This window comes from Hippopotamus amphibius, chromosome 1 (assembly GCF_030028045.1).
Source record: "Hippopotamus amphibius kiboko isolate mHipAmp2 chromosome 1, mHipAmp2.hap2, whole genome shotgun sequence".
NCBI lineage: Eukaryota > Metazoa > Chordata > Mammalia > Artiodactyla > Hippopotamidae > Hippopotamus > Hippopotamus amphibius.
The window spans coordinates 4,434,743-4,449,372 of NC_080186.1; the positions used below are offsets into that span (position 1 = coordinate 4,434,743).

Below are 14,630 nucleotides of genomic sequence, written 5' to 3' on the forward strand. Positions count from 1 at the left end.
TTTTAATTTTATTTTTTTCCTTTAATTTTCTTAAATTAAGCAGGTACTGCTTTGAAAATCACACACAGAAATGACTGAGTTTCTAATAGTATCTCCAATGCAGAACTCTCACCACCCATCCTGACCCATCACAGACTGGAAATGACAGAAAGCCCAAACCATCGACACTGACAACCAAACAGGCAGACACCTCAGGTGGACGCGCTGTAGCCACCAGCACACTTGGTGCTGACCTCAGTGCCGTCTCCAGCGTCTCTGGATGCTGGGAAAGGGCTATGTGGGCTCCCCGGCCAACTCCAGCCCCCTATGGCCAGCTGACCAATGGCTGACAACTCCCTCTAGCGGCAACGTTTGTTTTCTGTACCAGTGGGGACTGAAGCCGGCAGCCTTAAAGGCCAGTAGGAAGTCGGCTAAAGGCCAGTCTGGATTTAATGAAAATGCAAATGACAGGCCACCAGTTTCCTTCTTCCCAAGACCTGCAGCTAAAGAGCTACAGTACTGTTGTAAAGATACAGGAACTTGGGAAGCAGGCAAAAAGCTGATGGACTGCCAGTTAATATTCTTCCCAAGGCCAAGAAAGAAAAACATGTACAAGTCACGTTTAGATATAAATAAGAGGTAACTACGCAGCTAGATCTTAAATGGTCTCTAGGATATCGAACCTGATCCTGGAGGGTGACAAGGGGCCACCAGAGTATTTAAGACAATGACAGTCAACAGTTTAGATGAATGTAAATGTTAAAACCCACACATCCTAATAGTGGTCCTTCAACTCGGTCTGCCAGGACGCTGGAATTCACACCACCAGTATGAGATGCTGTCTCAGTAAGTATCTCAGCATCCTAAGCGCAGAAACAATGTGACCTGACCTGGTCGTCCTGATTGTGTACCAAAACCACTTCCAAGCTTGGAGGTTAAAGAATCCTGGCCACCAGGGAGAAGACGAAGAAGGGAGTGTCATTGTTTTCCCCAAAGCCCCCTGGAGAACAGCACCATCGCCAGCATGGAGGTCAGGTCCAACCGCCAAGCTCAATGGCATGAGCCGCTCCGCCGGTCCTTCTTCCAACAGCCTAGTCTCCGGCTCTGCTCACTGTGTGTCTTCAATCTCAGATGAGAAGTCAATTCGGACAAATCTGGTTTTAAAGAGGCCCCAGGATAGGATTCCTGGATTTGAGAGCATTTTTTCAGCGTAAAATTTTTCAGTATCAGATTTTAAAAAACAAGAACAAGGGCTCTTGAATCAAACTTTTATCTATGAAACCTTGATTAACTTTAACAGATCAAAAAGAAGCTTAACCCTCCGCCCACATGCGTGGAAGAGGTTGGAGAGCACCCAACGAGCAGGGATGGGACCACCCCCTCCGGGGCAAAGACCACAGGGCACCTCCGTCTCCCGTTACACTCCCCATCCTGCTGGCAAGCCTGCCTTCCTCTTTGGGATATTTCTGTGGCCTCAGTTTCTCTATTTTTATTCAGATGTCAATAACCAGGCCCTTGAAAAACTTTATGAGGAATCTACCATGTTCTTTCTGTTTCAATGGTGCATAAACATTTCCCTGCTGCTTTATTCCTTTAAAAATAAAACAGAAGACTAGGGCAAAGCTCTAGGTCATGTCGATTTAAGAGACTTAAACGCACTCTAAACATATCCACGAGCTACGAAGGAAACACGGCACTGTTTGCTACGTAAGCGCACCGTTCCGCTCCTGGTCACAGAAGCCCATCCGTCCACTGACGCCAGGCTGGAGAGAGAGTCAAGCTTTCTGATAGAAAAGGTTCTTCCCTTATTAACAACGTCAGTCTCAGCTTGTTTTCCGATGGAACCTAGGTTTGGGATGTATTTTCTCTTTATGCGTTTCCTCAATTTCTCTTGCTCCAATTTTCTCTGATGCCCCAGGAAGTTTAAAATTATAATCTGTTGTGACATAAGGTATCGTCCCTTCGAGCCCACGCTGAAATGGAAACACAGAGAAAATACGTGGAAACACTTCAGATCCAGCCAAGATGGAAGGCCATGTTAAAAGTGAGTGTCTGAGGACGGTCCTCTCGCTCCTGAGACACTTGGCTCCCCTCCCCTGGAAGGGCCCGGTTACAGTTCAACCCTACAAACACATCAAACAGCATGGGGGGGGCCCTTCTCTCTCAAACCAGTAGAACCAGAAGGTGGGGAGGGGGACATGGGCGCCTCCTGAGCCACCTGCAGGTCCTGCTGTTCGGTTTGGGGCCACACGGATGCCCTTGGCCAACGTGACCCTCCGTGACCTTCCCATGGGTGCCCCTGAAGACTGTCTGCAGGAAGGGGTCATCCCGGGGACGCCAGCTCTGCTCTTTTCTCCCACACCCACGTCTGCGATGATGGCTCCACCGCAGGGCTCCTGGCCCTGGCCCTTCAGGCTCCACTGACAGGCCACCTTGTCCATCTCTACATGGAGTGTAAGCTTCCCGCACAACACCCTGCTCCCGTGACCCTCGCCCTGCCTTCAGGCCCCCCTCCACTGTGGACACGGCTGCCCCCGGGGGCTGTCCTCACCTGGGTCTTGAGAACACACTGTGGGATGGAAATGGCTCCGACCAGCAGACAGTTCACATTCCTCAGCTCCTCCGGGGGCACAGGAGTGAGGATGTGGTAAAGCCTCTTCTCCATGTCGATGCCTCTACAAATTCCTCAGAGGACACAAAACACACAAAACTCATCCTTTCTGGAGGACGTCAAACCTCCCTACCACTCAGAATTGTAGAATGGCTTTTAAAATAAGAGTCTCAATTTCAACTGTGTCTTGCTTTGGAAATATGAAATGGCATATCTGCGTATCTGCATATCTGAAGACTCCTGGTACCCTACTCCTTGTTCAGTCGTGAGAAGCCAAAGTTCTACTATCTCAACGGAGGTGCGCACAGGCCGGGGAGAAACCCACCAGCGGGGAATGGGACGATGACTCAGCCACTCCCAACACCACCCCCTTCTTTACAGTCTGTACTAAAGTGTACAAGTTCTGCGGAAATGCTTTTGAGTTCAGTGTTGTACAAATCAGAAACGTATTAACTATTTAAGGGTTTTGCTAATCTTGGGGTGTATAGGCCCCGCCCCCTCCCAGAAGTATACACTGACAGTTACTGATCTAAGTGAGCCGGGGGACGACCACATGAGGTGGGCTTGGGACCCAAGAAGGCAGGGACCCAAGTCTGCCGGGTGCTGCAAGGCCGGGTCTGGATGCTGGAGCTGTGTGACAGAGGCACCAGGATGGGACGTGATCACGTGTGTGCTCGGGTCACCCCTGACTATTACGAGGCTTTTCCACCAGTCCAGCGCAGAAATGAGACGGGCTGGTGAGAAGAGATGGGACGGAGAAGTCTGACATTCTGAAAACAGAAGCCACCAGGCCTGCAAGTGGGTTGGACGTGGAGGACCCAGGGGTCTGACCCAATTACCAGAGTAAATCGTCAAAGGACGATTCGTGGCCTGGGCACTGGGGATGGTGCAGGGTAGGAGGAGGAGATTTGGGGAGAATATCGGGGAGGAGGTAGATGGATCCATCAGGGCGTCGGTTTGGGACCAAAGTCTTAAATGCCAGTGAGACATCCAAGCGGAGAAGTGCAGTGGTCACGTGGGCTTGGAGCTCTGATACACCACTGTGCTGCAGGGGCCCCACGGAGGCCAGCCTCGGACGGACTCAGAGCCCCAGCAGTGGGTGAGACGGCCCCCAGAAAACACGTCAGAGGAGGAGGCCGTGACCAGGCCCTTAGGAATCCTGTGTCTAGAGGAGCTGGCAGGGGAAGCGGAGAGAGAACCGCTTCCTTCCGGCCCTCCTGCCCCAAGGCCCACTACACAGAAGACAGAGAGGCTCTCTGACCACTCCAGCCAAGTGAGAGCGACAAGGTCAAGCCCAGCCACCTACAGTTCAGCAGGTGGGTCTGTTTCAGGAGGTTTACAGACAGGCGTCCCTCCCAGACTCACCAAACCCCAAACAATCGCAGATAGGAGTCTGGGCGAGGAGGATGGGCCCATGTGAGTATCCTCTGACGTCATCCAGGATCTTGCAAAGCCCAACCCAGCTGGCGTTCACGGCGTACAGTATGTGGGTAGGAGCGACGTCGGCGTGGGTGATCCGCAGCGCGACGGCATTGAAAGGGACCTGGGGACAAACGCACAGCCCTCCCTTAACTCCACCTGAAAGACGACTTTTAATTTTGGCAAGCTAACTTGCCAGCTACCTGAAGTCGTACCTGCCAAACCGCCTATCAAGAACTACCTACACAGGATGGAGACACTCGCCACACTTGTTTAGCGCCTTGCTGCTTTAACACAGAGAACCCAGGATGCTTACACAAAGCTCCTGTGTACCAGCAGCACCCGCCAGAAATCTAAACCGAACGCTTGGAACTCTCTACAGACACGAGATGCAGGTATGGAGACATCTTACAAGAGTTGGAGTTGAGGAAGGGAGACTGAAAACCTGTCACTGAGAGATCTCCTGATGGAAGAAAGTAAAAATCCATGCAGTGAGAAAAAGCCCCCATTCACTCCCTAACTTAACGACTGCACTAAGAAAAACGACTGCGTTCCTGGAGCACAAGGCAATATCTACCTTTAATGTGCAACTTTCTGGGAAATTCCAAACTTGTAAAGTAGAAAAGCATTTTGTTATACATATTACTTAGGCTTCAAAAACAAGTGTGAAAAAAAGAAGAAAAAAAAAGTGAATTTGTAAGAAAAGGCAGTTAAAATTGCTAGCAGGCAAGTTTCATGTTCAGTTACAGAGCATCTTCAAGTGAGTAAACTGGAGTAAACCACCCAAAATTCCACTAAACCAACTGCCTTAGGTTCTTCAGTGCAGATGACTTGGAAGCCTGGAGCCAATCTCTCCATCAGGCTTGGGAAACGCGTCCTTGCCACCCGGTCATGGCCCCTGCCCATGTGACCTCAGGCCAGTGTCCCCACCTGGCTGTGGCCGGTTTTCTAAGCTGAAAGCGAGGTCTGTCACAGCCCCACCTCCGCAGGCTGCCACCCCAGGTAACGCCCTCAGCAGAGCTGCTGGCACAGAGCGAGTGCTCAGCACTGCATAGGCCACAGAGCAGCGCTGAGTACTCTGGGCTCTGGAGCAAGGCCACCTGGGCACTGGTCCCAGCCCAAACTTTTACTATGGCCCTTTGGGCAAGCCCAGTGCCCTGCCCTCAATTCCGTCATCTGTACAGTGGGGATAATAGCAGCGCACGGTGCACAAAGGAGTTAACGCAGGCTTCGAAGAGAGCACTGCACAGGGTAAGCACCTGGAAATGCTGCCTGTTTCTATTTTATTCTTTCATCTGGAACCCTATTATGGTGGTTTCTTCCCAAAATAATTCTTCGGAGGTTGGAATCCAAGATGCAAATAAGTACTCTAGCGCTAGAATCTCCTTGTGACGTCATCTGAAACGCTTTAAGCGTGCTCTCGGGGTGCCAGGCCCCACGGTGAGCACTTGTGGAATCTGCACAGGCGTTCTGTAAGGTCTGGCGCCGTGTTCACAGACAGGAACAGCCAGCCAGCACAGGTGGAGTGGGGCTGCGGGGTGAATCCCTGCGCCACCTCTGCTGTTGGGTAGAACATTCTCAGCCAGGATGGACCAGAGTCAGGCCCAGTGCAGCAGGGAAGAGCTCGGCTCTGGAGCTGGGCTGCCTGGGTCCGAGGGCAGCTCTGCCCTCATGCTGCAACACTCACAAAAATGAAAACGGGGACAGTCACCAAATCTACACCACAGGGCTAAACGTGTGAAGAGTCTTAAAGTGATCAGAAGTGCACTTGGCACACAGGAAGCCACAGACGTGTTTGTGAAGTAAACAAAATAGAGACAATTCCTCCCAAGCATTCAGGTTACCTGATAGGGTGTCAGACCATGTAAGGGACACAGTGGCTTTGGCACTGGGGGCTGCAGCTGGCCAAGGTAACCCAGCACTGCCAACTCGCGAAGAACTTTGTTATGTGATTCTCTGCGAAGTAAATCACAGCGAGGTAAGCGGAGATTTAACCTTACAGGCCCACCTCCCACCAGAGACAGAGTCCATCTGTCATCACACAGATTCTGTGTACACAGCCCGCGTTCTGAACTTAGCATCTGCAGACCCTGCGTTTCCATAAACCCTCTGGAAATCCTTCAAGTCAAAGTTCCTCGCAAGCAGACCTGGAGGCCAAGTCTGGGTATTTCCACTGGGAAAGTAACCATTCAGAAAATAACTGACTCTCCTTCGTAAATAGACAGCTGTGACAGAGATCTGAAAAAATTTAGAGGACTTATTCCTTTGAAGGAATTGAGGACAGAAGGCCTTGTTAGACTGAAGAAAACTAAATTCCCCGCTATGACGGTTTGCTTACCTATTTCTTGGAGTTTTTCCAGACACAAACTCTGACTTAACAGACATCAGTTTGTAACCAGTAAACAGAACTGGACTCTCCTTTTCTTCGTCAGCAAATTCCAAACTCTCTGCAAATTCTGTCAGGTGGAAACCTCTGTTTCTGACTTTGGACTTGCTCTTTGTGTACAAGCCGTCCATGTCGTCCACGTAGTCGGGGGTGAGGTCTGGCATGTATATGCCCCGGTCAGAGTTGAACTGAACAACGTGGCTGGGCGACAGCAGCCGGATCAGGTCGATGAGGAGCAGGAGACCCTGGTCTGCAAGGAGGGAGACCACAGGAGCAGTGAGGGCGGCAACACGTTCCTGCTGGAAGCTGGATCGCTTCTGAGACAAGGAACCGCCTAAAAACCGGGCTTCGGCACTGATGTCTGAAAGCTATGCACTATTCCCACCGCCCGATCCCACTGCAGACGCACCTCTGCGGGCTTACCTGCCACCCAGCCCATCGTGTTGACGATAAGAGGGGACTCTCTCTTGTAGGAACTGAACACATACTTTATTATCTCAATATAATTTTCAAAGTTGTTTTTACAAGAAGGCTTCCCATAATAGACCATTTTCTGGGGTGTCCTCTGGTGGGTGAAAGGTGGTCCTAAGAAGATAAAGATGAGAATCACTGGTCCACAAGAACCTAAGAGGTGGCAAGGGTTTTGGTCCAGCCATGATCACTGACAAAGCTCCTCAGGAAACCTGAGCCTGTCCTACCACTACGAATAGCTGTGCTCTCCCTTTAGTTGAGAGTCTAACCTCTCAACGTCTTACAAAGACACGCTCATGTTTACATACACAGTTAACCCCAACAATTCCCTAATATGGCCACTCATGCAACAAACATTTACTGAACACCTACTGCACATTAGGCATCCTTCTAGATACTTAGGACATATCTGTGAACAGAACAAACATCCCTATGGAGGCTGTCTACACACTAATGAAAGGACGATTAATAACAGCAGTCATGGGACTTCCCTGGTGGTGCAGTGGTTAAGAATCCACCTGCGAATGCAGGGGACATGGGTTCAATCCCTGGGCTGGGGCGATCCCACATGCCGTGGAACAACTAAGCCCGTGAGCCACAACTACGAGCCTGTGCTCTAGAGCCCACAAGCTACAACTACTGAGCCCACACACCGCAACTACTGAAGCCCATGCACCCTACAGCCCATGTGCCACAACTACTGAGCCCGCACGCTACAACTACTGAAGCCTGTACTGTGTGACACGAGAAGCCACCATACTTCGGAGCCCGTGCACCGCAACGAGGAGCAGCCCCGCCCACCATGACTAGAGAAAGCCTGCACACAGCAACGAAGACCCAATGCAGCCAAAAATAAAAAATAAAATTTTAAACGCATTAAAAAAAAAAGGAAATGAGAAGAATTGGGAGAGCAATTCCAGGGCGGGCGCAGAGCAGCGTGGGGAGCCAGCTGGCTGCAGGGCGGGGTGGAGGAAACAAACGACACTCCAATGGGTAGCAGGTGCAACTTTTCTTTATGCTGAAATGGGACTGGCTTTAATCTTCTGTCTGCCTCTTACTCCTCCTCAGAGATGGCAGATTTCTTCCTTTAGCATCTGGGGTAAAATCGTGACTTTCTGGAACAAGGCTTTCCTTACTATCACAGTCCTACTGGTTGTTCTGTTTCCAGCGATGGGCATGCTCTTACTGTGTTGAAGCAATCTGAGAGATGACTAAGCACGAAAAAAAAAATGAAATCTTGCCATTTGTATCAACATGAATGAACCTTGAGGGCATTATGCTAAGTGAAATAAATCAGACAGAGAAAGACAAATACTGTATAATCTCACTCATGTGGAATCCTTAAAAACTAAAATAAAATCAAGCTCATAGGTACAGAACACAGATTGGTGGTTCAGGGGTGGGCGGTGGGCAAAATGGGTAAAGGGAGTCAAAAGATACAAGCTTCCAGTTATACAATAAATAAGTCACGAAGATGTAACCTACAGCATGGTGACTACAGTTAATAACACTATCCTGCATATTTGAAAATTGCTAAGATTAATAGATCTTAAAAGTTCACATCACAAGAAAAAAAATTCTGTAACTATGTACGGTGATGGATGTTAACTAGACTGGTGGTATTTTACAATATATACAAACATCGAATCTTTTTTTTTTTGTTTGTTTCTTTTTTAGGCGCACAGGCTTAGTTGCTCCGTGGCATGTGGAATCTTCCCAGGGTAGGGCTCGAACTCGTGTCCCCTGCATTGGCAGGCAGATTCTTTACCACTGCGCCACCTAGGAAGTCCTCTTTTTTTTTTTAATTAGCAAATTCGGAATAGAAGGAAACGTCCTCACTCTGATGAAGAACGTCCACAAAAAGCTGGAGCTACCACCACCCTTAGTCAAACACTGAAAGTCAGCCCCGTGAGACTGGGACCCAAGCAAGGGTATTCGCTTTTACTACTTTTATTCACTTAAGTAATAGATTTTCTAACCAGGATAATAATAAGTCAAGAAAAAAATAGAAAGCATAAAGATTGCAAACTAAAAGTCCTTTGCAAATGACATGATTATTTATTTAGAAAACCCTAAAGTATCTACAAGAAAGCTACTGTGTCAAAGAAATAGTGGCATCACAAAATACAAGCTCAATATACAAAAATGAAGTGCATTTCTATGCTATGAGCAGTAACTGAAAAATTAAATTTTTGAAAATTTCTTTTATAAGAACACCAAGAAGCCTAAAAACCTTAGAAAAGAACTTTATAAAAGATGTAAAAGATCTCAACACTGAAAGCTATACAACATTGCTGGAAGAAATTAAAGAAAATGGAAAATAAAAATGTCAACTGGAAAACACTGTCATTGCAATGAAATACCATTTCATATCCACTAGGATGGTCATAATCAAAAAGACAGACAATAACAACTGTTGGTGAAGATGTGGAGAAACTGGAACCGTCATACTCTGCTTGTGGGAATGTAAGCTAGTATGGCTGCTTTGGAAAACAGTTTTCACAGTTCCTCAAAAAGTTAAACACAGAATTACCATATGATCCAGCAATTCCACTCCTAAGTATATATCAAGAGAAATGAAAACATATGTCAGCACAAGAACTTGTACATGATTGTTCACGGCAGCATTATTCTTAATAGCTAAAAGGTGGAGAAAATCCAAATGTCCGTTGTTTCATGAATGGATGAACCAAATGTGGTGTATCTGTACAATGGAATATTTTTCAGTCCTAAAAACTAACGAAGCAGGCTTCCTAGGTGGCACAGTGGTTAAGAATCTGCCTGCCAATGCAGGGTACAGGGGTTTGATCCCTGCTCTAGGAAGATCCCACATGCTGCGGAGAAACTAAGCCCGTGCACCACAACTGCTGAGCCCATGTGCTGCAACTACTGAAGCCCACGCGCCTAGAGCCCGTGCTCTGCAACAAGAGAAGCCACGGCAACGAGGAGCCCGCACACCACAATGAAGAGTAGCCCCCACTCACCACAACTAAAAGAAAGCCCGTGCACAGCAAAAAAGAACCAACACAGCCAATAAAATTAATTAATTAAAAACAAACAAACAAAAACAAAGCAAGTTCATCTATGTAACTTGCTGCAACATAGATGAACCTTGAAAACATCACGCTCGGTAAAGGAAGTCAGACACAAAAGACCACATAAAATATGCTTCCCTTTATATCAAATGTCCAGAATAGGACAGGTAGATAGAATAGATCCATAGAGACAGAAAGTAGATTAGTTGCCAGGGGAGGGGAAGAATGGATAATGGGGTTTCTGTTTGGGTTGATGAAAATATTCATGTGTTGGTTACACAACTTTGTGCATATACTGAAAACCACTGAGTTATATATTTTAAAGGGATAAATGTTATGATATGTGAATTTTCTCTCAATAAAGTTGCTATTTTAAAAAATTAAAAAAAAAAAGAATAGCAATTCCATTTATAGTAACTAAAAGAATTAAATCCGTAGGAATAGACCTAACCAAGGAGGTAAAATATTCTTAAAGAAATTAAAGAGAGTTCCCTTGTAGTCCATTGGATAAGATGCTGTGCTGCCAATGCACAGGGCCCAGGTTCATTCCCTGGTCAAGGAACTAAATCCCACATGCATGCCGTAACTAAAGATCGCGAATGCCACAAGGAAGATCCCATGTGCCGCAACTGAGACCTAAGACCCAGTGCAGCCAAAATAAATAAACAAATATTAAAAAGAAGGAAAAAAAAAATGAAAGAAGACCTAAAAAATTAGAAAGATATCCTGCGTTCACAGACAGGACGATATCAATTCTATCCAAGCTACACACTGAGTACAATCCCTACCAGGACTCTAACAGCCTCCCCAGAAACGGAAGGGCCTGTTCTCAGATTCATGTGCAATTGCAAAGGGCCCTGAAAGGTCACACAATCTTGAAAAAGAATAAAGTTGGAGGACTCACATTTCCCAGCTTTGAACTTACTACAAAGGTACAGTAATTAAAAGCGTGGTGCTGGCCTAAGGGCAGAATGTAAACTAAAGGAGTAGAATAAAGAGCCCAGAATGATTTTCAACATGGGTGCCATGACCACTCAGTGGGGAAAGGACAACAAACGGATACGGGAAAACTGGACATCCACGTGTGAACGGAGTTGGACCCTTCCCTTGTATCTCACACAAAAATTAACTCAAAATGGATCAAAGACCTAAGTGTCAGACCTAAAACTGAGAAAATTCCTAGAAGCAAGGAACTAACATCCAGAATACATAAAGAACTCCTAAAACTCGACAAAAACAAAGAACCCAATTCAAAAATGGGCAAAGGGCTAAAACAGCTGCTTCTGCAAAGCAGACATACAAACAGCCAACAATCACATGAAAAGATGCTCAGCACATTAGTCATCAGGGAAATGCAAATCAAGACCAAAAGGAGGTATCACTTCACAACCACAAGAAAGGCCATAATCAAAATAACAAAAACTGTTAGAGTAGAGAAAGCAGAACCCTTGTACACTGTTGATAGGAATGTAAAATGGCGTGGCTGCTGTAAAAAAGTCTGGCATGACCTAGCAATGCCACTTCTAGGTATATATCCAAAAGAACTGAAAGTGGGGACCTGAATAGATATCTGCACCCCGATACTCGTGGCAGCATTATTCACGACAGGCAGAGAATGAAAACAATCCAAGTGTCCATCAACAGCCAAAAGGATAAAGAAAACGTGACATACATACAATGGAGTCATCTTCAGCGATAAGAAGGAATTAATTTTGATAGAGGCTACAACATGAACAGACCTTAAAGCCTTTATGCTTAGTGAAAAAAGCCTGACACAGAAGGACAAATATTGCACACGATTTCACTTACATGAGGCACCTAGAATAGGCAGATTCATAGGGACAGAAAGTAGACTAGCAGTCCCTAGAAGCCGGGGGGTTGGGGGGAGCGTTGGTGGATGACCATTTACCAGGTATAGCATTTCAGTTTAGGACAATGAAAAAGTTTTGGAGGTAGACAGTGGTGGTGGTTATACATCACTATGAAGAATTAAATGATATATATGATGTTATGTATACTTTTGTATTAAAAAAAAGCAGGACTTCCTAGGTGGCGCAGTGTTAAGAATCTGCCTGCCAAGGCAGGGGACACGGGTTCAAGCTCTGCTCTGGGAAGATTCCACATGCCACGGAGCAACTAAGCCTGTGCACCACAACTATTGAGCCTGTGCTCTAGAGCCCGTGAGCCACAACTATTGAGCCCATGTGCCGCAACTAATGAAGCCCAAGCGCCTAGAGTCTGTGCTCCGCAATAAGAGAAGCCACTACAATGAAGAGCCCGCACACCACAATGAGAAGTAGCTCCTGCTCGCCGCAACTTGAGAAAGTCCGTGTGCAGCAACGAAGACCCAACACAGCCAATAAATACAAAAATAAATTAATTAATTTGGAAGTCCTTGCCACAGCAATCAGAGAAGAAAAAGAAATAAAAAGAATTCAAATTGGAAAAGAAGTAAAACTGTCACTCTTTGCAGATGACATGATACTATACATAGAAAATCCTAAAGATGCCACCAGAAAACTACTCGAGCTAATCAATGAATTTGGTAAAGTTGCAGGATACAAAATTAACACACAGAAATCTCTTGCATTTCTATACACCAACAATGAAAGATCAGAAAGAGAAACTAAGGAAACAATCCCATTCACCATTGCAACAAAAAGAATAAAATACCTAGGAATAAACCTAACCAAGGAGGTAAAAGACCTGTACTCAGAAAACTATAAGACACTAATGAAAGAAATCAAAGATGATACAAACAGATGGAGGGACATACCATGTTCTTGGGTTGGAAGAATCAACATTGTGAACATGACTATACTACCAAAAGCAATTTACAGATTCAATGCAATCCCCATCAAATTATCAATGGCATTTTTCACAGAACTAGATGAAGAAATTTTATGATTTGTAAGGAAACGCAAAAGACCCCAAATAGCCAAAGCAATCTTGAGAAGGAAAGACGGAGTTGGTGGAATCAGGCTTCCTGACTTCAGGCTATACTATAAGGCTACAGTGATCAAGACAGTATGGTACTGGCACAAAAACAGAAATATAGATCAATGGAACAGGACAGAAAGCCCAGAGATAAACTATGGTTAACTAATCTATGATAAAGGAGGCATGGATATACAATGGAGAAAAGGCAGCCTCTTCAATAAGTGGTGCTGGGAAAACTGTTCAGCTACATGTAAAAGAATGAAATTAGAACACTTCCTAACACCATACACAAAAATAAACTCAAAATGGATAAAAGACCTAAATATAAAGCCAGACACTATAAAACTCCTGGAGGAAAACACAGGAAGAACACTCTTCGACGTAAATAACAACAAGATCTTTTTTAATCCACCCCCTAGAATAATGGAAATAAAAACAAAAATAAATAAGTGGGACCTAATGAAACTTCAAAGCTTCTGCACAGCAAAGGAAACTATAAGCAAGAAGAAAAGACAACCCTCAGAATGGGAGAAAATATTTGCAAATGAATCAACAGACAAAGGATTAATCTCCAAAATATATAAACAGTTCATCCAGCTCAATATCAAAAAAATAAACAACCCAATCCAAAAATGGGCAGAAGACCTAAATAGGCATTTCTCCAGAGAAGACATACGAATGGCCAAAAAGCACATGAAAAGCTGCTCAACATCACTAATTATTAGAGAAATGCAAATCAAAACGACAATGAGGTATCACCTCACACCAGTGAGAATGGGCATCATTAGAAAATCTACAGACAGTAAATGCTGGAGAAGGTGTGAAGAAAAAGGAACTCTCTTGCACTGCTGGTGGGAATGTAAATTGATACAGCCACTACGGAGAACAGTATGGAGGTTCCTGGCAAAACTAAAAATAGAACTACCATATGACCCAGCAATCCCACTCCTGGGCATATACTCAGAGAATACCATCATTCAAAAAGACACATGCACTCCAACGTTCAATGCAGCACTATTTACCAGAGCCAGGACATGGAAGCAACCTAAATGTCCATCAACAGATGAATGGATAAAGAAGATGTGGTACATACATACAATGGAATATTATTCAGCTGTAAAAAGCAATGAAACTGGGACATTTTTAGAGACATGGATGGACCTAGAGGCTGTCATACAGAGTGGAGTCAGAAAGAGAAAAACAAATATTGTATATTAACACATATATGTGGACTATAGAAAAATGGTACAAATCAACCAGTTTGCAAGGCAGAAATAGAGACACCGATGTAGAGAACAAACATATGGACACCAAAGGGGAAAGCGGGGAGGGTTGGGGGGGAAAGAATTGGGAGACTGGGATACCAAATTGTACACTCTAAACATATGCAGTTTATTGTAAAAAATAAACAAATAAAAAGTTAAAAAAAAAAAAGCAGTGTGGGAGTTCCCTGGTGGCCTAGTGGTTAGGATTCCAGGCCTGGGTTCAACCCCTGGCTGGGGAACTGAGATCTTGCAAAGCTCCTTCCCCCACCCAAAACAAGGCAGTGCGGGACTCTGATATGGATTCTGAAACATGAAAAGAAAATGGATGGTAGTTCCATTTCCTAAAATGGAACCCTAGAAAGGTATTATTGGGTTTTTGTTTTTTTGAGGCTAGAGAAGTAGTTATGGGAAGACCATGAGTTTGGGATGGGGGAAGAATGTTCTTTTCTCATATCTTATACTTCCGCATTCTTTGAATTTTCTGTATCACTACTTCCGCACTGTATAAAAACCGAGACATTTAA

General features: G+C 45.4%; 1 protein-coding gene across 3 annotated transcripts in view; it reads right to left on the reverse strand.

Moving 5' to 3' along the window:
- Positions 1–14,630, reverse strand: part of NOL9 (nucleolar protein 9) — a 25,990-nt gene continuing 11,360 nt past the window's right edge. For 2 of the 3 annotated variants that reach the window (XM_057750935.1, XM_057750927.1), the window contains exons 7-12: positions 6,819–6,980; positions 6,348–6,645; positions 5,854–5,965; positions 3,956–4,133; positions 2,531–2,664; positions 1–1,952 (exon numbers count right to left, since the gene is read on the reverse strand). In XM_057750935.1, the coding sequence (XP_057606918.1) occupies positions 1,803–1,952; positions 2,531–2,664; positions 3,956–4,133; positions 5,854–5,965; positions 6,348–6,645; positions 6,819–6,980 (1,034 nt within the window). In that variant the 3' untranslated portion in view covers positions 1–1,802. The remainder of the gene's footprint in view (positions 1,953–2,530; positions 2,665–3,955; positions 4,134–5,853; positions 5,966–6,347; positions 6,646–6,818; positions 6,981–14,630) is intronic. The other variant, XR_009055611.1, reaches the window with a different exon arrangement.